General features: G+C 37.8%; 1 protein-coding gene across 1 annotated transcript; it reads right to left on the bottom strand.

Annotated features, from left to right (window-relative positions):
- Positions 1-2117: 2117 nt before the first annotated feature.
- PPP1R15 (Protein phosphatase 1 regulatory subunit 15) lies at positions 2118-26240 on the bottom strand. The gene is made up of 3 exons (XM_073092408.1): positions 24201-26240; positions 6173-6294; positions 2118-4427 (listed from the first exon to the last, which is right to left on the bottom strand). Exons 1-3 carry the CDS (start codon positions 25872-25874, stop codon positions 3710-3712), a joined length of 2514 nt encoding a protein of 837 aa, XP_072948509.1. The 5' UTR covers positions 25875-26240; the 3' UTR covers positions 2118-3709.

Raw genomic sequence — 26240 nt, 5'->3', positions numbered from 1 at the left:
TTACAACATCAGATCTTAAAATGTAACGGCAAACGAAGTCGATAATACAATATTAAAGTTACTTCTACGAGTGCCTTCATGTAAAAATATATGTTTTAGGAATGGTAATATAGAATTTGTATACAGGCAGTCCATGCAGTAAGTCATATTTTTTCATATTATGTTTAAATGTAAAACTCAAGGGTTATGATCCGCTAGAAGGGAGATGTCAATGTCGAATTGAGTGGGAACAAGCTTGTCTTAAATGCATTTTTCTTGTGTACATTTTATTTACATTTACATCATTGACATTTTAAACGAGATATAGTAATTGTAAGGAAATATTTCATTTAACCCTCGTGGCTAATAACGCATCTATCATCATATAACTCAACACTAACAGATGAAGCTACTAAAAACTATTGGTATAGAAATATGAAAATTTGTACGGGAGTTTCATAAATAACGTAAATCTCAGATTGTACACACTGCTTCTTATGTCGGTAATGCAATAAATAAATAAATAAATAGATGATTCAGATATTAATTGGCGACTCAGTTATTTTTTTTTATTTTGTTTTTTAAATTTATGTTTTGTTAAATATAGGATCGGTTGCATCATGTAACTTTAACATTTACCAAAGCCTAACCAACCGTCAAATCCATTGTTAAAAAATTAATTAATTGCACCATTTTAGTTGAGGTTGAAATTGCGTCATAACTAACACTTAACATTAACCGCTCGATTTCGATCCGTTAAAGTTATTGTATTTGTCGTGTTCCCTATCTGTCAATGTCAACTAAAATTGTGGTGACAGCGACACAAATGGCATTAATGACAAATAAATTGGTGCAACACAGAATGGTCACATTCCATCGTTATCGTGAAAGTTATTGTTATATTTGACTTTAACGCAAACTTTAAAAGGGTTTCGATTCCATATACCTTCAAGTTGTTTTGTAAAATTTAAAAATATATTTTAGCAACAATTTGAGCAAGATGATCGCACCATTGCCAGATACGGTCTAAGCACTCAAACTATTACCAAACATTACTGTAATAATAATATCTAATTTTCTCTAATAATATTTAAAACTACACTTTTACAACTACAGATCATATTATGTTAAAAGATATAAAAATATATAAATATTTTGTGTGATATGTTAAAAGTATGACAATAACTATGTTATATTTTGCTAATCATGTAAAGAAAAGAAAAATTGATCCCTTTTTCTATTCCGTATCTGGGGAATCAATCTAATGATAAATTCAGGAAAGAAATAGAAAATATTAAGGAATAAAAAGTTTTATCACAGAGGAGCATTAAAAACTAAAGTTTAGAAATTAAATCTAGAAATAGACTAGAAAAGATCAAGAAAAGAACTAAAAATAGACGTAAAATAAATGTATAATATACAAGTATGTATGTATATGTGTATGTGTGTGTACGTATGCGTGTATGTATGTATGTATGAATGTATGTATGTATGTCACATTCTTCGGCACGGCCTACAGCCCAAACGGCTTGACGAATTTTAACACATGAGGTGTCGTTGGATTTGTTTAAATTGTTGAAGTAAATTAAGCTATATTTTTAAGTAGACGGTTTTCAGTTAGCATACATATGTTTCAACGATATATTTTTGTATTACATTAAGAGTATAGATGCATTATAAGCCCTAAGGACTAATTCGGAACTATATCGGACTTTTCTTGTCTACACATATTTTTATCATCTATATATAAAATTAATGTTTGTCTGTATGTCCTTTAGAGAATCGTTAACATTTGATCATGTGATGATTTCTAGCAAAGTTGTTTTGCACGAGCCCACGAAGGTTTCTGTAGTACTACCAATTTTCGACAGATGGCGCCACTGTCATTCCAATGAAGGTACATTTGAGTTATATGTATGTTAGTTTTTTAAAACGCGGTCGAAGCCGCGGGCTCTACTAGTCACTCATAAAAGTAACATCAATATTATAATAATATTATTATTTTTTGCCGCAAATTATAATACCAGTAATAATTATTTATACCAGTGTTTTTAAAACAAGGAAATATATTTTGTGAGTATGGAGTATGGTACAACCCGGCGTACTATTTAAAGGTAAATTTCTCATAAAAATATATTAAAAAAAGACTTAATCTATAACAAAATATCATTTTACATAGATTTATTTATAAATAAGTAAATTATCGACATATATTACAAAGATGATACTCCATTTTATTTTATCGACTGCTTGCGTCGTGTGATAAGTCGGTAATCATCTTATCTATAAAATTCTAATACTATAAATATGACATATTTTTTACTTGCCAACTGTTAGACTAACCACTGTATCGCCGACTAGTATAGGCCGTTATTAATAACCAGTCGAGCCAATGTTTTGCGTACCAAAAAGCGAAATTTGACAATTGCTGCCTAGTAGCAGTTGTCAAAATATTATAATAATAAATTGATTATTATAGTCAGGCCGCTGAAAGAATGCATTTATTCACGTTTTTATTTTCTTTGCGCTATAGGTATTTTCAGAAGAATCGAGAACACTTTCCGACAGCTCTCAGGAATGCATTCTCTCAGCAGCCGGACTATAATTACAGACAAGTGATATATGTATTTCAAAACTTATTTAAGCGACAAGTCACAATAATATTTTATCGGTAATGACGGCAGATTTTCGAAAATTACATTGCAACTTTTATCATTTCTATTTACATGTAGTGGATACAGAAATTAGTATTTTTATAGTCCGCGCCAAACTGCTAGTCCGCTAAAGTTGTTGCAAGCAGGTGTAGTCGTACAATTTGCTATGGCGACGCGATTCATTTCTATATTCAGAGCGGACTAGCTGTTTTACGCTGACTATAACAGTGGCAAGAATTTTTTTATTTTATTCATTAAATACATGTTTTGTCGTGTTTCGTTTGTGTTCGGTGCAATGATAACATCGGATTATATGCGTTTGCAAGTTTGGCAATATTTGATCTAGTTTGCCAATGTTATTAAAATTTTTAAAACTCATATTCAAGTCCACGACGTTTCCGAAAATTTCAGAACACATTTTAAACGATTTTTTCATATTTTATTGAAAAAGGATTATAAATTAAAATAATTCGCGTATTTCGTGAGTGCATATAATCGAACGTGCTCTGTGCTTGTATATACTGGTCTAAGATCCCGATATAAGACGACCTTCACTGAGCTGGTTAATGGATGAAAAGTATTTAAAGTTGAATTAAATATGTCAAAAAGTATATTGCAAATGGATTGACTAAAAAATTTTCCGTCCAGAATAAGATTTTTTTACAATTATTTTTTCTTAAACATATTACTGGTTTTGTTAATAGAAAAATTACATACTAATCGAAAGTATGTAACGTAAAGAATATGCAAATGTTAGGTTGACTATTCTTTTCCTGTCACAACCCTTAGATAGGCCAACTTGTTTACCTGTCTATACCCAAGGGCTGTGACAGGAAAAAATTAACCTAACGTTTGCATATTATACAGGCTTCATACTTTTGATTAGTATGTAATTTTTCTATTAACGAAACCAGTGAAAAGATTAAGAAAAAAACATTCTGGACTGAAATTTTTTAGTGAACCCATTTGCAATATACTTTTTGACATATTTAATTTGATATAAAAAACGTTTCATCCATTAACCAGCTCGAAGGTCGTATTATATCGGGATCTTCTACTATACGTAAATGCAAACGTTATAACGTTTGTTCGTGCTTATAACACAACATTTTTAACCCGGCTTTGTCCATACCGTTCTTTAGAACGATACGGTTCTCCAACTTCACTTCCCCATTCAAATCGACTGTATCACCTTCAATGAATTTAGTTTTGTCACAATCGGTTTTTATATTTACCGGACTATCAATTAATTTATTTTTCAAAATCATTTGATTGTCCATAATCAACCCGTTTTTATTAGCGTTATCGTTACAATTTGGATGAACAACTCCATTACACATCTTTCCTGGACTTTTTTCAACTTTATCAGTTGTTTTTTCAAGCACTTTTTCCTTGTTGTTTTCTATTATAACCTCTACCTGCTTATCAAGTTTAAGTCTATCCGAGTCTACATTATTATCTGAAACTTTATTTACATTGCCTACAGTATCTAAGCTACTTACACATTCATCTGTTTTCCACGATACTTCTGCTTTACGCAAATCTTCATCGTTAATCTGGGTATTATTTGCTTCACTGACACCTAATTCATCATTAACTCCCAATCGTTCCCTCTCAACTCTTTCGGCGTCTTCCTTCTCCCTCTTTAACCTTTCGTCTTCTTCTTTCTGTTTCTTCTCAGCGAGCTCCTGTCTCTTCTGGGCGTTCCACCAGGGCATGAAGCGCTGGAACATCACCCTGGAGCGGTGCTGGGGCTTGAGGACCCACGACACTGCCATGTCTACATCCGCTATCCTGGAATTACATGGAATTTTTCCATTATTACTTACATCATCATCATCAACACATTACTGTCCCACTGCTGGGCACGGGTCTCCTCTCAGAATGAGAAGGATGAAGACATAGTCCACCGCGCTGGCCAAGTGGGAATTGGTAGACTTCACATACCTTTGAAAGCATTTTATTTAAGATTTCTCAGGTATGCGCAGGTTTCCTCACGATGTTTTCCTTCACCGTTTAAGCAAGTGATAATGAATTTCTAATGCACACATAACTTTGAAAAGTCAGTGGTGCGTGCCTGGGATTTGAATACCGGACCCCTATCCCTATCACTATATTTTTATCTAGTATTACATTATGTGGTATTAATAAAAATATAATAACTACTATTGCTCAATTAGGCTGAAATATATCACACAATTTGCTATAATTTTTTTTTAAAGTGACTTTTTTTTATTATAGGTATTTTTAATTTTATCTCTGACGTACGATCAAAATATACGTCATTATGTCACCTGATAGCGATTAAACATTGCGTCTATAATTACTAGGCAAATTCGAAATTTGAATGTGATATTTACCCACAGGTTTTTTTATAATGTAAGAGTAGAAGACGAGCATGCAGTCCATCAGATGGTAAGTGGCTATTGTCGACCATGGACATCTGTAATCAACCCATCTGGGGTTGATTACAGATGTCCATGGGCGAGAATTAGCTATTACCTACCTGGCTAGCGAGAATTAGCTATTACCTACCTGGTTTTTTGGACCTGGTTGATTTGGAAGGTGGTAGAACCTTTTATGTTTCGACTCCGGCGGCACCACCGCCACACCTATTTCTACCTAATAACAGCAGTGTTAGGCGCTGCTGTGTTCCGGTTTGAAGGGTGTGGTAAGGGAGACATACTTTTCCGAGGCGTTCCAGCTTAGTCCTCAGGTGTAGCGGCGCATCTGTGGCCGACCTCAGGTAGGAATATCTAATCCTATCTGGGGTTGATTACAGATGTCCATGGGCGGCAGTAGCCACTTACCATCAGGTGAACTGCATGCTCGTCTGCTCCCCTTATATTATAAAAAAAAAAAAACCTGAGATCGGTCAAAGATGCGCCGCTACCCTTGAGGACTAAGCTGGAACGCCTTCGAAAAGTATCTCTTCCTTATCACACCCTTCAAATCAGAACACAGCAGCGCTTAACACTGCTGTTAATACACAAAAATAGGTGTGACAGCGGTGCCTTTGACGTCGGACCACAAAGGATTCGACTCCGGAGGCCGGTTGTTTGCGTTTTACCGTTACAGACGGTTCCATTAGTACCCTTTAGGTACGAAACCCTTATCCCTGTAGTTCCGGGACTAGAATAGGCTACGGTATCCCCTGCCTGTCGTAGGAGGCGACTAAAAGGGGGTTTCCGGGGTTGCGGACGGCAAGAGTGGGAGCTCGAACCGTCCAGCAAGCGACCCCGGGAAGGACGGCGGTATGTGTGGTCGCATACCGTCGTAAACACTACATGGTGTGGAAGGAGCGAAAACTGCTCATCCAGGGTAGAGCCCGTTGGGCATCGCGCTTGGAGGGCTCCGGTTGTGTTCCGTTGGAGATCCCGGAGTTCTCCAACAAGCGATGAGGACGGCCACCGGGGGGGTTTTAGTGCGGTAAAAATCCCACATAAACCGGCGTCGCTCCCACGTCGTCGGGTACCTTTTGAAGGTTTCCCACTCGAGAAAAAAAAAAAGGTACGAAACCCTAATGTCGTCTAACTCACCTCCTCTTGAACCTCTCCCGGTCGAGCGCGTGCCTCTCCCAGTGACCAGCGCGCGCCTGTCGCGCCGCAAACGCCCACACTCTCATCACGTGCACCTTGGGCGGCTTCTCCGAGAAATGTACCTGGAAAGATCATCGCAATACGTTAGGAGTGTCTTCGAGAACATTGTGTTGTGCAAGGTAGAACGAGCAAAGATAAAGAAACAAATATTGCAATTAATAAATAATTATGAATTGTTTTCATAATGAGGAAAATACTGTAGACATACAATGTTCTTAAGGCTCTGTCCCCATTCCCGCTAGAGTAAATAATGTAACTTTATATATTACTATTGTGGTAGAACCCTCTGTGGGTCGACTCCGGCGGTACCACCGCCACAACTATAAATGCCTAATGACTGCAGTGTTCAGTGGTGCTGGGTTTCGGTTTTAAGGGTGTGGTGTGTGCTACCCCTGAGGACTAAGTTGGAAGGTCTCGAATAAGTGTTTCTCCCTTACTACAAACTTCTTACTTCTTACTACAAACCAGAACACAGCAGCGCTTAACACTGCTGTTATGAGACAGAAATGGGTGTGGTAGTGGTCCCGGAGTCGAACCACAAACAGTTCTACCGCCTTCACAAATTAATTGATAGGTATTATTAATAATGATTTATTACCGAGTAAACATGAAATAACTAATGTTGACAGTGTGATGCAATAGTGAAGTGTCGTATGTCGTAAGGCTACGTGCTTCCTGCCAGTTACACACCGAAGGTTACTAGGCTGCACCTATACTGACCAACCTTTATAGTTTAAAATGGGACACCTTTACATTGTATCAATTCTCATTATATCTATATACATAAAAAAGAATGTTTGTCTGTATGTCCTTGCGAATCATAAACTATGCATTTGATCATGTGATGATCTTTAGCAAAGTTGTTGTACGAGCCCACGAAGGTTTCGAAGTTGGTACGACCAAGTTTCGACAGATAGCGCCACGGACATTCCAATGAAGGTGGAAATTTTTAGTTATTTATATGTTGTTATTTTTTAAAAATGCGGGCGAAGCTGCGAGCACTACTAGTATTGTATAAAAAATTAGTCAAATCGCGAAGACTACATGGTCTCTCAAATTTATCGACGAAAAAAAGTCCTCCTATTTACTATTTGATAACTGTCGCCATTTCCTGAAAACGGGACATTTTTCGCGACCCCGAGTTGTTTATCGAAATGCCATATTGAAAACCGGACAGTCCCGTTCAAAACGTGACGTATGGTCACATTACCTTAACCTTTTTGTACACAAATAGACATAGCCTGTCATGGTAACTCTTCCGCGCATTTTTCCCCATAACGAATGTCTTTTGAAGTTTGTAAATTGCTTGGTATCTAGGATGTCCTAGACCGTCATTTTTTTATAACGTAGGAGTACCAAACGGGTAAGTGGCTACTGCCGCCCATGGATATCTCATGGTAATCAACCCCAGATAGGATTATATATTCCTGCCAGAGGTCAGCCACAGATGCGCCGCTACCCCTGAGGACTAAGCTGAAACGACTCGAATAAGTATGTCTCCCTTACCACACCTTTCAAACCAGAACACAGCAGCGTTTAACACTTCAAACCTTCAGATCTTCAGATCAAAGGGTCCGAGGTTCAAATCACACCTCTGAGAGGAGACCCGTGCCCAGCAGTGAGACAGTAATGGGTTAATGATGATTGATTACTTTATTGCGTTCATAATCATTTTCCTATTAAAGTGTCTCCTTGAGTTTGTTTACATATTCGTATTTATAGTATTTATACATGTTCCTACCACATGTGGTAAATGTCAAAGGGCATACTGATAACTGTCACTTACACCGGCTTATCTGTGAACTACTCATGTCTATTTATATATTCACGAAATAATCGTTACGTTTTTTATTATTTCTCAATGGAAGCAACTTTTCATACTTTCCATATGATTCAAATTAACCACTTCAAAAAGGAGGGTCAAATTTGGATTCGGTTATTTAAAAGCATATTTTACTAGACAGGTTTTAGTCTTTGATAAGTAAAAAAGAAAGATACTTCACCGCCTTGAAATTGAATGAAGCCACAAAAGCATGATGTTACGAGTATCATTTACTTTTTGAATTCTTGACTAATAAAAAAAATTTAGAGATTTACGTATAAATAACTAATACTATGTAACTTACGTAATAAATAAATATTTCAAACATTTTAGATCGGAGACTTCACAGAACTTTATTTACGCAACAATTTCAATTCTCAAAACTGGTTACACTTTCTTCTAAGTGATCAATCTATGTATTTTACTTATCTAAGGTTTTAGTATATACTCGTAATACATTAGGATTTTTTAGACTCCATTCTCATCCGAAATTATTAAAAACTCTTATATCGGATTCGATTTGGGGTTCGAAAACATTTTTATTTTGGATATCCGATAGTTTCGGGTACCATTCTCTATAATTTCCCCGATTTTGTTAAGTTTCAGTAAGATACACTTTTTATGTTTCAGTCTTGAAGGTGGTAGAACCCTCTATGGCCGACTCCGGCGGCACCATCGCCACACCTATTTCTGCCTCACAACGGCAGTGTGAAACGCTGCTGTGTTCTGGTTTGAAGGGTGTGGTAAGGGAGACATACTTTTCCGAGGCGTTCCAGCTTAGTCGTCAGGGGTAGCGGCGCATCCGTGGCCGACCTCAGGTAGGAATATCTAATCCTAGCTGGAATTGATTGCAGATGTCCAAGGGCGGCAGTAGCCACTTACCATCAGGTGAACAGCATGCTCGTCTGCTACTTCTATATTATAACAAATATATAGATAGATCTAATAGCCTTTGTAGAAATTCTCAGAAACGTGATTTGGTACAGAGACACGTGCTATTGAGAAGTATTTGTCAATGATTCGAGCAGACAATAGTAAATAAGACACGTTCAATATACACGTGGCATGTGAATGCTATACTTAATGTATTATAAATATTTGTGTTAGGAAACCTATGAAATGTCTTTCCTATATTATTTTTTACATAAAATTCTCGTGTCACAATGTTAATTACCGTACTCCTCCGAAACGGCTTTACTGATTTTCACCAAATTTTATATGCATATTCAATAGGTCTGAGAATCGGCTACTATCTATTTTTCATACCCGTAAGTGATAAGGGTTGTTCACCCTTAACATTTTTTTATTTATATGGCAACACAACGTTTGCCGGGTCAGCTAGTGTATTATAAATATTTGTGTTACAAGACTTATGAAATGTGTTTCGTAAGCTCACGAGTTAGACCACCACGTTCACCTGCAGAGCAACTGATAAATTCGAAACTTGGTCCTTCGAGCCAGATCACTACTTAATTATTTTTTTAAAATAATATAGTAGTAAAAAAGAGCGTTAGCCTAGTGGTTAAGAAACTCAGCCGCAGCAGATTGAGGGTCTGAGGTTCAAATCCCAGGCCCACACCACTAATTTTTCAAAGTTATATACGAATTAGAAATTAATTATCACTTGCTTAAACGGTGAAGGAGAACATGATGAGGAAACCTGCATAACCGATGAACCTATCTATGGAAACATATCCGAAATAAACGATTATTATTATAAGTCCAACACCACCGAAATGCAGAACTGCTTCACGTCAGAATAGGTGTGGCGGTAACCATACGGCCTCTACCACTTAAATAATGCGTAATCATATTAGAACTGATGTCATTTATAACTTCACTGAATATAGTTTTCTGCGTACGAGATGTTAGAGCGTAGGATGTTTTAATCGCGCTGTTATGTGTTAGTTTAAAAATATCCGAGGATTCATCACAGTCAAAAAAATCGAGTTACTGTTTCTATCTGTGTAAATTCTACTCATATCGATCACTGGACATGCTCGAGCGCGGTCAATTTTCTTTTTAATATAATGGAAATAATGCTACAAAACGGGAAACATAATCTGCCGATTCCCACGCGTCCATGTAGTGAAAAAAAAATCATTGTGTCTAGCGATTTTTTCGCGATGCCGCAACCGATCGGCAGGGGTCGTTCAAGTAAGCGCTTTTAGGGGGGCGGGGGTCTTTGCTTTGCTTATTTTGGATGACATGGGGGGTAGGGGAGTCTAGATGATGATTACGTCATCGGTAGTTTGTTACTTGTTTACACGAATGGCAACCCTCACATTGTCTTTACTTGAAAGCGAAACGCATTTTCGGGGATTCCCGCATGAATTGAATCATGCATACGTTTAGGCATTTTAAAATTATAATTACAATATAAAAAAACAATACATTCATTGAAAAATGTTTACGTAAGCATGGGGGAGGGGGGTAAGAGCTTTTCTTACTTTTACTGACAAGGGGGATGGGGGGGGGGGTAAATAATTGTAATAAATCTGCTTACGTAATACTTGAATGGCCCCACATGATTCAAACGCCATTGTATGCGGCTAGTTTCACAGGTTCCCTTTCGCGAAAATTTGAAAATTTTCGCTAGTTTTTTAATGATTTCTCATGTGTGTAGGTTTCCTCATGTTGTTGTTTTACTGTTTGGGCGATTGAAAGTTTATTTCTAATACGCATATAACTTTATAAATCAGAGGCCTGGGATTGGAACCTCGGTCCTCCAGATTGAGACCTAGTTTCTAACTTTCGGAATTTCCTTGAAATTATATACGTTTCATAAGAAAATCCTGTGCAAAAAAAGTTAAAAGTGGTACGAGCAAGCAAGATGGGACTTCATATTCATACCCACCGGTCTCTCATATGCCGCATCTGCGTTTGCAATATAGGGGTGGGTAGGGATTCTCACAGGAGACAAATTCTCAAGGGAGTGAAACCCCCCGGATTTTTAATATTCCTTCATAATAATATAATACTATTGAATAATATTATGATACTAGCTGACAGGGCAAACGTTGTGTTGCCATATAAATAAAAAAAAAAGTTAAGGATGAACAACCCTTATCACTTAGGGGTATGAAAAATAGATTCCGATTCTCAGACTTACTGTATATGCATATAAAATTTGGTGAAAATCGGTAACGAAAATGAAAATCGGTAACGAAAACCGGTAACGAAAAATCGGTACACGAAAATTTTATATATAAGACTAGCTGACCCAGCAAAAGTTGTATTGCCATATAAATAAAAAAAAAATTAGGGTTGTACTACCCCTAACATTTAGGGGGATGAAAAATAGATGTTGGCCGATTCTCATAGATACCGGATAAGCACAAAAAAATTCATCAAAATCGGTCAAGCCGTTTCGGAGGAGTATGGCAACGAAAACTGTGACACTTATATATTAGATTGATTAATATTATGGATATAATGAGACAACGTTAAAATGATACCAGCCCCACTGTTTACCGGAGGGTATTCGTAGTACGACTACTCATTGATTTGTTACCATTACCAGCTCAAAACAAGGTCACTGACCCAGTAAGTGTTTACACAACACAGAATCATTAATGATTAGTGATACATCGGGTGACGTCACGCTGAGTCACCGACGACGTGGCGGTGACGTCACAAGGCCGACACGAGATCACTTCACGGAATTACCCCTTAATCATATCTTACGACATTTCGTTTGGGTTTTTGGAAGATACCACAGACCGTCTTGTTTACAATATAGAGTAGCAAACGGGCATGCATTCCACCTGATAGTAAAGCTACTGACACCCATGGACATCTGTAATCAACCCCAGATAAGACTAGATATTCCTACCTGAGGTCGACCACAGGTGCGCCGCTACACCAGGACTAAGCTGGAACGCCTCAGAAAAGTATCTCCCTTACCACACCCTTCAAACCAGAACACAGCAGCGCTTAACACTGCTGTTATGAGGTAGAAATAGGTGTGACGGTGGTGGCGCCGGAGTCGAAAAACAAAAAGTTCTACCACCTTCAATTCTATGGCTTCTTGGCGACATGAGTTATGTTCTGTGGGAAAGGCTTATAACCTATAGATATAATATGGCGTAATAATATTACTTCCTGATGACGAGACGACTCAAGCAAGACTCACTTTCCCCGAGTTTCAAAGTGTTGCACGAGACGAAATCACGCGCAGTCATCGTAACCGTCTACACCCTTCCTGTTCAATATTTGTTGATCTTTGTGAATACTTCAACTCGAAATATTGCAACATGTTTACAAATAACACTTGTAAGATCTTTTACCCGTTCAAAAAATATTTATTATTCATTCACTACCACCGCCACTACCATCAACCCATTACTGTCCCACTGCTGGGCACGCAGTCAGATGTCTGTCTGGCCGGGGATCGTACCCAGAACCCTGCGCGTCAGATTGATATAATCACTCCGCCACGCGGGTCGTCAAAACAAAACAAACCTATTTCTGGTTGAACAATTAATCTAAAACCACGGCGCTACCTTGCCAAATCTCTACTCAACATTTGTATAGAAATTGGGTTTCGTTTAAAACAATTGTTATATTGCGTTTTATTTGGACAGAATCCAACGTTGTTCTCGTGTGACGCGGGTACTATATAGGCTGGCATATGTACCTCATTATGTGTTTTCAATTAACTTTTAGGTCTATTTTGGTTTCTTCGAGATAAATGAGTTTTAACGTATTCGTATGGTTCAAGGTATGAAAGAGTGAAATAACACCATAATACCACTTTTGCAAATGGCTAGGTGATCATACCCTTGTCCCTGTAGTCCTGGGACCATAGAATAGGGCTACGATATCCCCAGCCTGTCGTAAGAGGGGACTAAATGGGGCCTTCCGGGGTTGCTGCTGCAAGAGTCCGAACCGTCCAGCAAGCGACCCCGGGTAAGGACGGCGGTATGTGTGGTCGCATACCATCGTAAAAACTATTTGTGGAGGAGAAGCATAAATTGTTCCCCCCAGAGCAGAGCCCGATAGGGGCATCGCGCTCAGAGGACTCCGGTTGTGTTTCGTCGGAGATCCCGGAGATTGCTCGAACCAACTCTGAAACTTTAGTGGACAACAACTTTGCGAAAGATCATCACATGATCAAATGCATAGTTCACGATTCAATAAATGACATACAGACAAACTTTCATTTTTTAATATATAGATGACTACATATTTATATTTAAAACCAATACATAAGCAACATATTACGCCATGTTTCAAATAATATTGGTAACGAATGACCACAAAGCGATAAGAAATGTTTTCCTCATACATTTTAAATTGAACAGACCAATTATTATGGATATTAGAAGCTATAATAGATAATGGTTAGAACCTCAACTTGGAGGTCTCAGGTACGAATCCAAGCCGCTGGTTTTCAGTTATGTGCATATGAAAAAAATCTTATTTGCTTAAAACGGCAAAGGAAAACGTCGTGAGGAAACTACCACGTAGGAGTTATTTGAAATTTACTAAGAAATGGTCTGAAATTCTTTGAAAATATTGCATATTTTCGGTTTTGAAGTCTACAAAATAAATGTTCTTATAATGGTGCTTCTAATACTATGCTTGAAATATTGATACAAGTATTTGTTTTTTTTTTATTTTTATTAAAGTATGTTAAATGGTTGTGTCTAAAATTCTTCTTGGAACAAAGTTTGTATACTGAAACCACCGACGAACCATCAGCTGAGTGTTTAGATTTAGACAGTGTACACTGTACACAAAAAGTATCGCACACAATGAACAATGCCGCTATTCAACACATTGTTTACTGAACGAGTCTTTGTCACCGCTCTTTGCTGCTAAATATATTTTTATTATGCACTAGTAGAAAATACGAGTAGTAGAAAATTAAACGTACCAACTCAGAAACTTTCGTGGGCTCATGAAAAACTTTACTAAAGATCACATGATCAAATGCATAGTTTAGTATTCTATAAAGGACATGCAGAAAAACATTAATTTATATCCATATAGATTAGATTGTGATTGTCGTATCAAAATCAAGCTTAATATATTTTTAAACGTCAATAAAATACATATTAGGGTTTCGTACCCAAAGGGTAAACGGAACCCTATTATTAAGACTTCGCTGTTTGTCTGTCTGTAACAGGGCGCTAGAACCATAACAGATAGACACTTGAAATTTTTACAGAGGATGCATATAACGGTGGCTGCTGTAACAACAAATACTAAAAATAAAATAAAGTTGAATATTGAAGGGGGTCTCCATACAACAAACCGGTATTTTTCGATCTAACTGTTAAACCGTACTAGGAAAACAGTTAATTTTTTTACTATCCGGTAACTACTGTACTGTAACTGTAATATATAGTAAATACAAATAAGGTCAATAACCAGTATTATAATATGGTTATTTTATAAAATAAGTAAAATATGATGAAAACTTTGAATTGGCGAATTATTATTATTACACATCGTAATCACTTTAAAAGTGAGTACCCCAGAAGATTAAAAGTGTGAAAATCTCAACAAATATGGCGAAACAACAGTTGTATGAGTTGCAGGAAATGTATGAGACATAAACAAAAACAATCGTATGACTCAGCCGATGTTTACGTATGAGTAACTTTTTACAAACTTTTAACTTGGTATGTATGTATGTTAGTTTAGTTGGGGTCAAATCTTGGAATCTCGGAAGTTAAATTTGACCCACTTCCCGGTATTCGATTGAGCTGAAATTTTGTGACATTTGTGACATACATTTGGTGACAATGCAATATTAATTAGAATAATTTATTAGTTATATCACTTAATTTCTCAATAATAAAATTTAGGACGTCCGCTCAACGTGACTACTTTTTACATCATAAATTTGGATCGGCAAGAAAACAAAACTAAATAATATTTAAAAATACATATGAAGGTAGGTAATACTTTTTCTTGGAATGGCAAAAATACTTTATTTTTGCGATTTTTTAAAACAGGTGATATTGTTCTTGAAAAATAGGTGGCAACCCTAGATACGAGTGAAGCCGAAGAACTTCTCAAGTGGATTGAGGACGATGACATATCCGCGAGTGCACTCGATATGCACTGCGTTGCACCGACGCAAGCCTCGTACGGCTTCGCAGTACACGTCTACTTAGAGTTTTTATAATAGTAGAGGATCCCAGTATAGGACGACCTTCACCGAGCTGGTATTAACCAGGATTAGGACGAAAAGTATTTTAAGTCGAATTAAATATATAAAACATTGATATAGTAACTAAAGATATGCTACTAGCGGGTAAAACTTGAACCATACAAAATACACAAAGTGTTTGTCGACTCCTGTCATTCACGTCGTCGTCGAGGCCTGCCCCCTTGCGGCCTACAAAGTGTGACAATATTTTCCTTCAAGATTAAAATAACTGATGATTAATTATTAATTTCAATATTTGTTTGAAGAAAGTATATTTTATCGCAATGTCAATTGATAAATAGTTATCAATAATATGATCACATCAAAGATAACAACGCGTCTTGATAAAATGCAAATTAACATACCGTTGGTAACGCGAATACGATGATATTGGAATATTAATTATCATAACGTTCCATTTTCAAGGTGGTACTACTACCCTTTGTGGTTCTACTCCGGTGGCACCACCGCCACACCTATTTCTGCCTATTAACAGCAGTGTTAGGCGCTGCTGTGTTCCGTTTTGAAAGGTGTGGTAAGGGAGACATACTTTTCCGAGGCATTCCAGCTTAGTCCTCAGGAGTAGCGGCGCATCTGTGGCTAAACTCAGATAAGAATATCTAATCCCATCTGGGGTTGATTACAGATGTCCATGGGAGGCAGTAGCCACTTACCATCAGGCGGACTGCATGCTCGTCTGCTACTCTTATTTTATAAAAAAAACGTTTACGATAAAATTTAAATGCAACGATTAAAACCTGCATAGAAGACTGATCGCCATACTTGAGACACGGAGGGTTCAGGTTCGATTTCTAAGCATGCTCACAATCAAACGATTTTTTTAGCAGGAGTAGCAGACGAGCATGCACTCGATCTAATTGTAAGTGGCTACTGCCGCCATTGGACATCTGTAATCAACCCCAAATTCCTTCCTGAGGTCGGCCACTACCCCTGAGGACCAAGTTGGAACGCTTCGAAAAGCCTCTGAAGGTGGTAGAACCGTTAGTGATTCGATGCACCTGTAGGCGGCCTCAGGTAAGAGTCTTACCATCAGCTGTACTGCAATTTACTGCATGCTTGTTTGCTATTCGCATATTATAAAAAAATAATAACTTTAATGAATAAAAACCTATTTGACGCAATCCAACCGAGAAATGACGTTATCAGATACTACACGGTATGCAGCGAACCTAACGCAATAATTCTTATCGTTAAACTACCATTGTTAAGAACACGGGAACCCCCGTTATTGCGAATGACAAACATTGCTCTTATACATAAACTAAGCTGAAATTCGCGTGATATCAATAAACAATCAATCTAACGTTTTGCCTGACAAAGCCAAAAATCGACATTTGGCAATTACTTCATATATTTTGCCGATTTCTTAGGGTTCCGTACCTGAAGGGTAAAAACGGAACCCTGTTACTAAGACTTCGCTGTCTGTCCGTGTGTCACAGGGAGCGTCTGTAAAGGTAGCCTTGTTATTTGCCATTTATTAAAAAAGAACTTCATATGTTCATATTAATTTATTTAAAAAAACTGATTTTTTATAATAACAACTAATGCACTACGACTACCAAAAATTCAAATGTGACTCATATTTAAGAAGACGAACCGACCAGTAAGCACTGAAGGTAAAATAAAAAGGAAAAAGTCAAAGAGACTCGGCATTACTGCCCAAAAATGAACACACGACCAAATAAGATACAATAATAAGGTTGCCATACGACCTTTCCACATATAGTATACATTTACATATATAAAATGCATGTTTGTCTGTATGTCCTTTATAGAATCGTAAACTATGCATTTGATCATGTGATGATATTTAGCAAAGTTGTTGTACATGAGCCCACGAAGGTTTCTATGGTACGACCAATTTTCGGCAGGTGGCCCCACTGTCATTCCAATGAAGGTACAAATTCTCAGATATACATACCTCATCATCAAGCCATCACTGTCCCACTGCTGGACACGGGTCTCCTATCAGAATGAGAAGGATTAGGCCATAGTCTGCCGCGCAGGCCAAGTGCGGATTGGTAGACTTCACATACCTTTAAGCTTTTTTTTATAAATCTCTCAGGTATGGAGGTTTCCTCACGATGTTTTCCTTCACCGTTTAAGCAAGTGACAATTACTTTCTATATACGTACCTATGTCATGTTATTTTTTAATCGCGGCCCGCGGGCGAAGCCGCAGCCGTCATATTAAATCCTTCCACAAACGGATTTCTGTTAATTTCTAATTGTATTTTTTTCGGCAACTTGTTTTTACATAATTAAACCGGTGCCGGGTATCGGCCTTTCAATGTCATACCGGACTTGTTTCATTGGTATTTTGGATTTTTTTCTCGTGTGTCAGACCTCAGAACCCGTTTTTATTCCTTCTACTTTTATATACATGCTATAACTTATGACTTATTATTAAGATCCGCTTAGCTCGATAGTGGTCATTTTCTATTTTGGTTTAGTTTAGTTTTAATAGTAATCGAACATAATGTCCACCTGATGGTAAGTGGCAACTGCCCATGGACATCTTTAATCAACCCTAGATATAGTGTCTTGGGTACACTACCGAGGGGCAGCGATCTGGCTCATTTATATAATTTTAGTTAGTTAGTTATTTTTATTTAGTTTATTAATTTAGTTTAATTTAAGTTCTTATTATGTTAAATTATTTTTTTGTTTCTTAAGCTATAAACATACAAACGGAAATTTTGTACCTGCATTGGAATGACAGTGGTGCCCTCTGTCGAAAATTGGTCTTACCAACCCCCAAACCTTCGTGGGCTCTTGGACAACTTTGCTAAAGATCGTCACTTGATCAAATGCATAGTTTCCGATTCTATAACTACGAATTAAAAAATAATTAAAAACACCTTTTCCCACGGACTAAATTGTGAATCTAAACCATTCACAAGTCCCCTTGAACACAGACAACAAATTTCATGAAAATCAGTCCAGTCGTTTAGGAGGAGTTCAGTGACATACACACGCACATAAGAAATATATATATAAAGATCTCCCTTACCGCACCCTTCAAACCAGAACATAGCAAGGCGTAATATTGATGTTATTAGGCAGAAATAATGCATAACACCTACTTCTACCATTTAATAATTGGCCAAGTGCAAGGCGATCTCGCACACGGAGGGTTCCGTACCTCCAAAATGTTCATTTTTTAGTTTTAATAGCAGTTATTGAAGTAAATGCATTGTGAAAATTAGAACTGTCTAGCTATTACGGTTCAAGAGATAAAGCTAATAAATGTCAACAGATCGCGGTTACGTATACGGCGACGCCCATTTATTTTCACATTTTTATTTTTAGTATTTACTTATAGTACTATACTGTAAAAAGTGTCTATCTATTACGGTTCAGGGGATAGAGCCCTGTGACATGCGGACAGAGAGCGGGGGTTTAATAATAGGCTTCCGTTTTTGCCCTTTCTGTACGGAACCTTAAAAACTGTGTTAAGTATTACTGAGTTTCAGTGAGAAGGGCGTGGTAAAGCACATACACTTATGAGGCGTTATAACTTAGCTCTTAAAACTAGTTATAATGTAGTTCGCTCGACAAAAATAACATGTTAAATGTTACAAGCGCCCCAAGGTCAGCGACTAATTAAGAAAGCCAGCTAGTTCCCTTTCTAACACTACTTCCTTGCATGTAAAGACTGAGCTGAGGAACTCACGACCTGAGGACTAAGCTGAAACGCCTCGCAAAAGTATGTCTCCCTTGCCACACCCTTCAAACCAGAACACAGCAGCGCTCAACACTGCTGTTATGAGACAGAAATAAACGTGACGGTGGCGCCGCCGGAGTCGAACCACAAAGGGTTCTTCAAGAGATACGGCCCTGTGACAGATAAATAGACAGATGTTTAATTCGATTTGCGTTTTAACCCTTTAGTTAAAGAACCATAACAATCATCATCAACCCATTATTGTCCCACCTCAGGGCACGGGTCTCCTTCCAATCTGAGAAGGATAAGGCCATAGTCCACCGCGCTGGCCAAGTGCGTATTGGTAGACTTCACATACCTTTGAGATTTTTTTTAATAAATCTCTCAGTTGTGCAGGTTTCCTCACGATGTTTTCCATCACCGTTTAAGCAGTGATAATTAATTTCTAATACGCACATAACTTTGAAAAATCAGAGGTGCGTGCCTGGGATTTGAACATCGAACCCCTTGATTGAGAGACCGAGTTTCTTAACCACTAGGCTATCACTGCTGCTATACATAAACCATAACAAAGTACTATGTAATTTAAATACACACTATACTTTGTGATTTTGTAACTTTTTTATGATCAGGCAACCTAGTTTTTTAGATTGACAATACTTTCAAATCGGTCTCGTTTCATTATACCGTTTAGTACCCAAGCCAACTAGACGAACCGATGGAGTGCGGCCTCCCGCCTCCAGTACCGCCTCATGCCCCGCTCACATCCTAGGAGGTAAAGTCCGCGCTAAACTGCGAGTCCGAGGACCGATTTTCATTTTTTTTTTTTTGTTAAAAAAATATATTTCTAAATCTCATTACAAGGAAATCAGGGTCTGATGATGACAGACCAGAAAAAACGGGGCTCATATTGGACACGCAGTTTACGCCGTTATCCAACGAAATAATTTGAGCGCCGACTTCAGAACTATGTACTAAACCAACATTTATTTCAATTATTTTTTTACTTTGTAGTAAAATAGAAGTCGGTTGTATTTTTTGTTAATTTTTTTTAACACATTTTGCGACCATTACAAAATGATTGATATTATACACACGTATATTTCACATACGTTTCAATAAGCCACAACATGTCAAAACAAACTTCACATGTCGATAACCGCTGATAAAATATTATTGCACGTCAAACATTTTTCAATTACTGATAACCACACATTATAGTAGATATGGTGACCTTAAAATATCCTATCGCAAAAAAAATTAACTTATTTTGGAGAAATATTAAATTTGCATACTATATTTTACGAATAACTAACTGGCCCTTCTAATAAACCAATTTTTAGGTTGGTAGAACCAATATGGTTCGAGCGGGAAGGTATCACTGCCACACATTTAACACACACATAAGAAATGTGTTTCTGAAACAGTGTGTGGACATCGACTGACATATGTAGCGACCTTATTAGGTATAAGAATGGCAACACACATGTGATCGGCTTCAAGTAAAACCCTCATTTACTTTTTTATAATATAGAAGTAGGAGACGAGCTTGCAGTCCACCGATGGTAAGTGGTTACTGCCGCCCATGGACATCTGTAATCAACCCCAGATAGGATTATATTCTTATCTGATGTCGGCCACAGACGCGCTGCTACCCCTGAGGATTAAGCTGAATCGCCTCGGAAAAGCATGTCTCCCTTACCACACCCTTCAAACCAGAACACAGCAGCGCTTAACACTGCTTTATTAGGCAGAAATAGGTATGATGGTGGTGCCGCCAGAGTCGAACCACAAAGGGTTTTACCACCTTCTAATAGGTAGAACCTTCATATCCTTCTTATTTCATTGTTGTAAATAATAATCAAAAAGAATTGTACACTTCAAATTGTGAACCTTAGTATCACAATTTATAAATGTATTAGCTGACCCGGCTTAGGTTGTGTTTCCATATAAATAAAAAAAATGTTATGAGTGAACAACCCTTATCACTTAGGCGTATGAAAAATAGACAGTAGCCGATTCTCAGACATACTGAATATGCACATAAAATTTGGTGAAAATCGATAAAGCCGTTTCGGTGGAGTACGGTAACTAACATTGTGACACGAGAATTTTATTTATAAGATATTCTATGCTTATAGCTAATAGCATAACATGGCTATGCATGCATACATGCTAATGTTCAAATTATTTTCTTGGCGTAATAATCACTATGTTAATTTTCATATAGATGATTCTAGATTAGATTCCGGAACTAGCATAGCACAGTATAATTAAATTTATTTCTATTCTGGGTCCAGGTGTTTTATTGTCTTTGTGTATGTTTATGGAATGCAGATTCTAATGCAACTAAAAATAATTAAATAAACAACATTTTTTTATATATTCAACAGCATTGCATGAATACTAGTAAATAGTAGAGCATGCATTTCTGATGATAATTGTAAACTCCCGCCCATGGACATCTGTAATCAACCCCAGATAAGATTATGGTCCAACTTGATGTCAGCCAGAGATGAATTATTGCCTTTTGATCTCAGACTTACCGCAGACTAAGTTGAAACATGCAATAATTATTTAATTTTCTCACCCTTAGTACAACACCCTTCAAACCAGAACACAGTAGGAATTAACACAGCTGTACATCATCATTATCATCAACATATTACCGTCTCACTGCTGATCACGGGTCTCCTCTCAGAATGAGAAGGATTAGGCCATAGTCCACCTCGCTGGACAAGTGCGATTGGTACACTCACATACCTTTAAAAACTTTTTTTAAGAATTCTCAAGTATGCAAGTTTCCTCACGATGTTTTCCTTCACTGTTTAAACAAGTGATAGTTAACTTCTTATATGCACATAACTTTGAAAAATCAGAGGTGTGAACCTGGGATTTCAACCTCGGATCCCTCGATCAAGAGGCAGAGTTTCTTAACCACTAGACTATCACTGCTTAGTCTCTTATAGTATTAAAATGAAATGAATATGTGTAATATGACCTAGGAATGGTTATACAATAATTATTGTACAAGACAATAATAAATAATTTATTGCGTCGTTTTCTATAACTACTTTATTCTTTAACTACTTGTGAGTAGCTTATTGCATAATGCATTGCATTTTCATAACATTTTTTAGAGATCCGTACCTAAATGGTAAAAATTGAACCCTATTAATAAGCATCCACTATGTGAAGTCTACCTATACACACTTGGTCAGCTATAACACTTTGGCATAATCCTTCTCATTCTGAGAGGAGACTCATGCCCAGCAGAGACAATAATAGGTTGATGATGACTAGACATTGTATTATATGCACTACCAAAATGCCGAAATATGCAATATGCACTAAAATGGCAAAATATGGTCAAAATATGCACTGCATACCAGAGAGATTTATAAAAAAAATCCCAAAGGTATGTGAAGTCTACCATAATGCACTCGGCCAGCATGGTGGACTATGGCCTAATCCTTCTCATTCTGAGAATCTCTTTCTGGGTTGATGATGATGATTATGATTACTCGTAGGTCAATATCGAGGCGATCCAGCTCCCCGATACAACGGACATAGTGAGAAGACTCAAACAGATACAACCATTTGAGTTAGTGAGATAACACAGTGTAGTGTTAGTGAAATAGTGATCATTATAGAACACGAAAACATTGTGTCTACTCCCTTATTTGATAAGACAAAGTGCAGTGTCAGAGGACACCTTAATTATATCATTACTAGCTGACCCGGGAAACGTTGTGTTGGCATATAATTAAAAAAATGTTAAGGGTGAACAACCCTTATCACTTAGGGGTATGAAAATTAGATAGTAGCCGATTCTCAGACCTACTGAAATTGCACATAAAATTTGGTGACAATCGGTAAAGCCATTTGAGAGGAGTATGGTAACTAACATTGTGACACAAGAATTTTATATATAAGATTATATTTTAGCAATGCAACCAGAAACCAATATCTTAGTGGTTTGAAATTCAGCTAGTAAATTAGTAATTAAAGAGACATACACAATTATGTATTTGTATGTACATAGCACCTTACACTAATGGACTAATAATTAAAGTATGCAGTGCATTAGTACACAAAAAGAATAAAAATTTGCATTATCATATTTTACATGGTATGCCAAAAATCCATTTTCTTGGTATATGTGTATGAATAAGCCATTCATGTTTCCAACTGCAATAATTAGTCCAATTTTAAATACCATTTCAAAACAATATACATTTTTAATTTAATCATAGTATAGTGTGGGTAAAACTGCTAGTCCGCTCTGAATATAGAAATGAATCGTGTCGCCATAGCAAACTGTATGACTACACCTGTTCGCAAGAACTTCAGAGCGGACTAGCAGTTTGGCGGGGACTATAACTATTTATGTTAGCCTAGTGGAACTGTACCACTAATCACCTAATTTTTCAAAATTATGTGAAACAATATCTCCTTAACACTAACAATAATAATAACTTGCTTAAAAAGTAAACAATTATATTGTAAGGAAACCTACACATTTTAGAGCCCAGCAGTGGGACTAAGGTTTTACCAACAACAATAACAACAACAACAGTTCAACAACAACACTTATTTACACAATGCTGATGATAGAACAGATGTTTAATTTCATCATCAACAACCCATTATTGTCACACTGCTGGGCACGGGTCTCCTCTCAGAGTGAAAAAGATTAGGCCATAGTCTACCGCGCTGGCCAAGTGCTTATAAGTGGTAGACTTAGCATACATTTGAGATATTTTGAAATAAATCCCTCAGGTGTGCAGGTTCTCAGTATGTTTTCCTTCACTGTTCAAGCAAGTGATAAGTAATCTATAATATATATCTTATATATAAAATTCTCATGTCACAATGTTAGTTACCATACTCCTCCGAATCGGCTTTACTGATTTTCACCAAATTTTATATGCAAATTCAGTAGGTCTGAGAATCGGCTACTATCTATTTTTCATATCCCTATGTGATAATGGTTGTTCACCCATAACATTTTTTTATTTATATGGAAAGACAACGTTTGCCGGGTCAGCTAGCAATAATATAATATTTAAAATATAAATTTGAAAAATCAAAAGTGCGAGCCTGTGATTTGAAACTCAAGACCCCTCGATCGAGAGGCCAAGTTATTTAACCTCCAGGCCATCACTGTTTTCCTTCATCTTCATCAATAAGATATTAGTGTATCTAACCGGGGACCAAACCCAGAACCCTGTCTCAGAACACCACTTGGGCTGTAAAAATCATGTAAATAAAAGTGAAAAGAAAAGACTTACCTTCTTAGCTGGTAACTTCTGTCTCTCCCTCTTCTTAGCTTCATCTAGAAGAAGGCCTCGCTTATGATCCTGGCTTTGTGCTTCAACAGCCTTCTCTGAATAAATCAGCTCCCTAGGAATCTCTGCACCACTCCTGAAGGCACAATCCACGACATCTTCACTATCATCGTACAAACTCCCATCCGTTAAGTCTCCGAATGTCTTTGACAGAGAATTGGACAGCGTAATAGTGCTGACTCCGGAGTCAAAGTCATCACAATCCGAGTCAGAATCCTCAGAATCCGTCAGGTTTGTTGTATTGTTGGTCTCGTCACCAAATACATCGTTAGAAGTGTAACAACTGTCTGGAGTCTCCTCAAACACTATGAAGGAGTCCTCTGACTCACAATCAGATGGGATTCGTCTTCTGTTGTTCCTAGGACTGTCTGAGAAGACGATTTGGAATGAGTCCTCACTATCTGTCGCTGATGATGAGTAGAACCTTCCAGTCACTTCATCGAAATAGCTGCTCGGGTCTAAAACACTTGCCGAATCTGGGGTAGTTGGTATTTCAATCTCCTTGCTAAATATTACTTCTGGTTTTGGAGTTTCTGTGCCTGAGTTTAAGCTAGGAATACAGGCAGCTTTGCACGTAGAAATATTTGTGGATAAATCTAATTTCTTATCATTACCTTTTTGTTGCCGTCGACATTGCAACAATGCTTTCAATTGACTCACTTTATCCTCACATGACACAACTACTTCTCTTTTAGTATCTACACATTCAACTTTATTTTCAGGAATTGATTTTGACTCACTGCTGTCTTTTGGAGGTACATTTTGAACAATATCAATGGTTTCCACTAGTGGTGTTGTTTCAGTTTTGATTTTTGGACCATCAATTTCATGTAAGTCACCATTGTGGTGGTTGTACGGGCTGCAGTATTCAAGGAATGTCTCGTTGGCCAAAGTGATGAAGTCCTCAGGAGTGAATGCATCTTCGTACGACTCCTCGATTGATCCAGGTTCATGAAAGGCACGTTTAGGCCGTCTGGGCCTCGTTCGCTGTACAGCGCTGTTGCTAGACAGTAAAAGTCGTACTCGGTTAAGTTTGTCCTCGCAGTGAGCAGCTATGGATCTGAAGTCCTCGTTCATATCTGAGCTGAACTCCGCGTACGTCTCGTCGGCAAACTCGTCAGCCTCGGCCCGTCCATTTTTATTTTGATCCTCGTGCTTGGCGGCGTGCCAAGCGCGAGCGGAGGGCGGCATCTGGTGGTGATCATCGAAACCCTGCTCGAAACAATCGTAGTACTGCACGGGCGAGTGCGAGCGCCTCTGGAACATGGCGCCCATTACGTTCAACACGCCCGAAAAGAAGCTAGCGATCCCGCCCAGCGAAGGGTAGTAGTCGCTCCTTTCCGACTTCTGCGGCTTGTTCACGAAACCCTTTGTCTCGGCAGTCATACTTGCCGATTTGGTCTCCTCCAAGCCCACGACCGAGTCGGCCAGGTCCATCTTCAAAGGCTCCGGAATCAGGTGCATGGTGTTTATGAACAGACTGTCTCCGTATGACGTCTTCATGTCTGCGGTCGTGTCCGTGGAATAATTCTTGTGGAAGGGTGGACTGAACGCATTCATACCGTGAGCGAGCAAATTGCGCCTATTGCGCGAATCGAGTACACTAAAATTATTCATATTTATAATTACAAAAACACCACACTCTACACAAGTCTGCGAACACTAACATTTTCACTCACGCACACATGTTCGTGGCACTTCTAGAACACTGAATATCTGGGAAAGGCCGCGAGAATCTTCTCCGACGGATCAAGGATGGAGGTAGGAAAACCCAGTGTCCAGAATCAAACACTGTGACCACTCTCTTACACTTGCTGCGCACTGTATCTCCACTGTCCACGATATTCGCGACGCTTAAATAACTTGTTGATTCGTTCTTTTGGTAAATAATATCGTTGATTAGCTCCATTATGGCAAAGTATACAAAATTCACGTCTTTACAGTTCAGCCATTTTGTAAAAAATAATATGAGTAAAGTGATGT

Source organism: Epargyreus clarus, unplaced genomic scaffold (assembly GCF_041222505.1).
Source record: "Epargyreus clarus isolate Ecla_fem2 unplaced genomic scaffold, WU_Ecla_fem_2.2 ptg000036l, whole genome shotgun sequence".
Lineage (NCBI taxonomy): Eukaryota > Metazoa > Arthropoda > Insecta > Lepidoptera > Hesperiidae > Epargyreus > Epargyreus clarus.
The sequence above is the reverse complement of the archived record's forward strand: the minus strand, read 5'-3'. Positions and strand labels throughout refer to the sequence as shown.

Bases quoted from the DNA above. Each gene is read 5' to 3' on its own strand.
- PPP1R15 (XM_073092408.1), bottom strand. From the start codon at position 25,874: ATGAATAATTTTAGTGTACTCGATTCGCGCAATAGGCGCAATTTGCTC. The intron at 6,295-24,200 runs GTAAGTCTTTTC...TGATCTTTCCAG, and splicing joins AGAAGTTACCAGCTAAGAAG to GTACATTTCTCGGAGAAGCC. The intron at 4,428-6,172 runs GTGAGTTAGACG...ATGTAATTCCAG, and splicing joins CGGGAGAGGTTCAAGAGGAG to GATAGCGGATGTAGACATGG.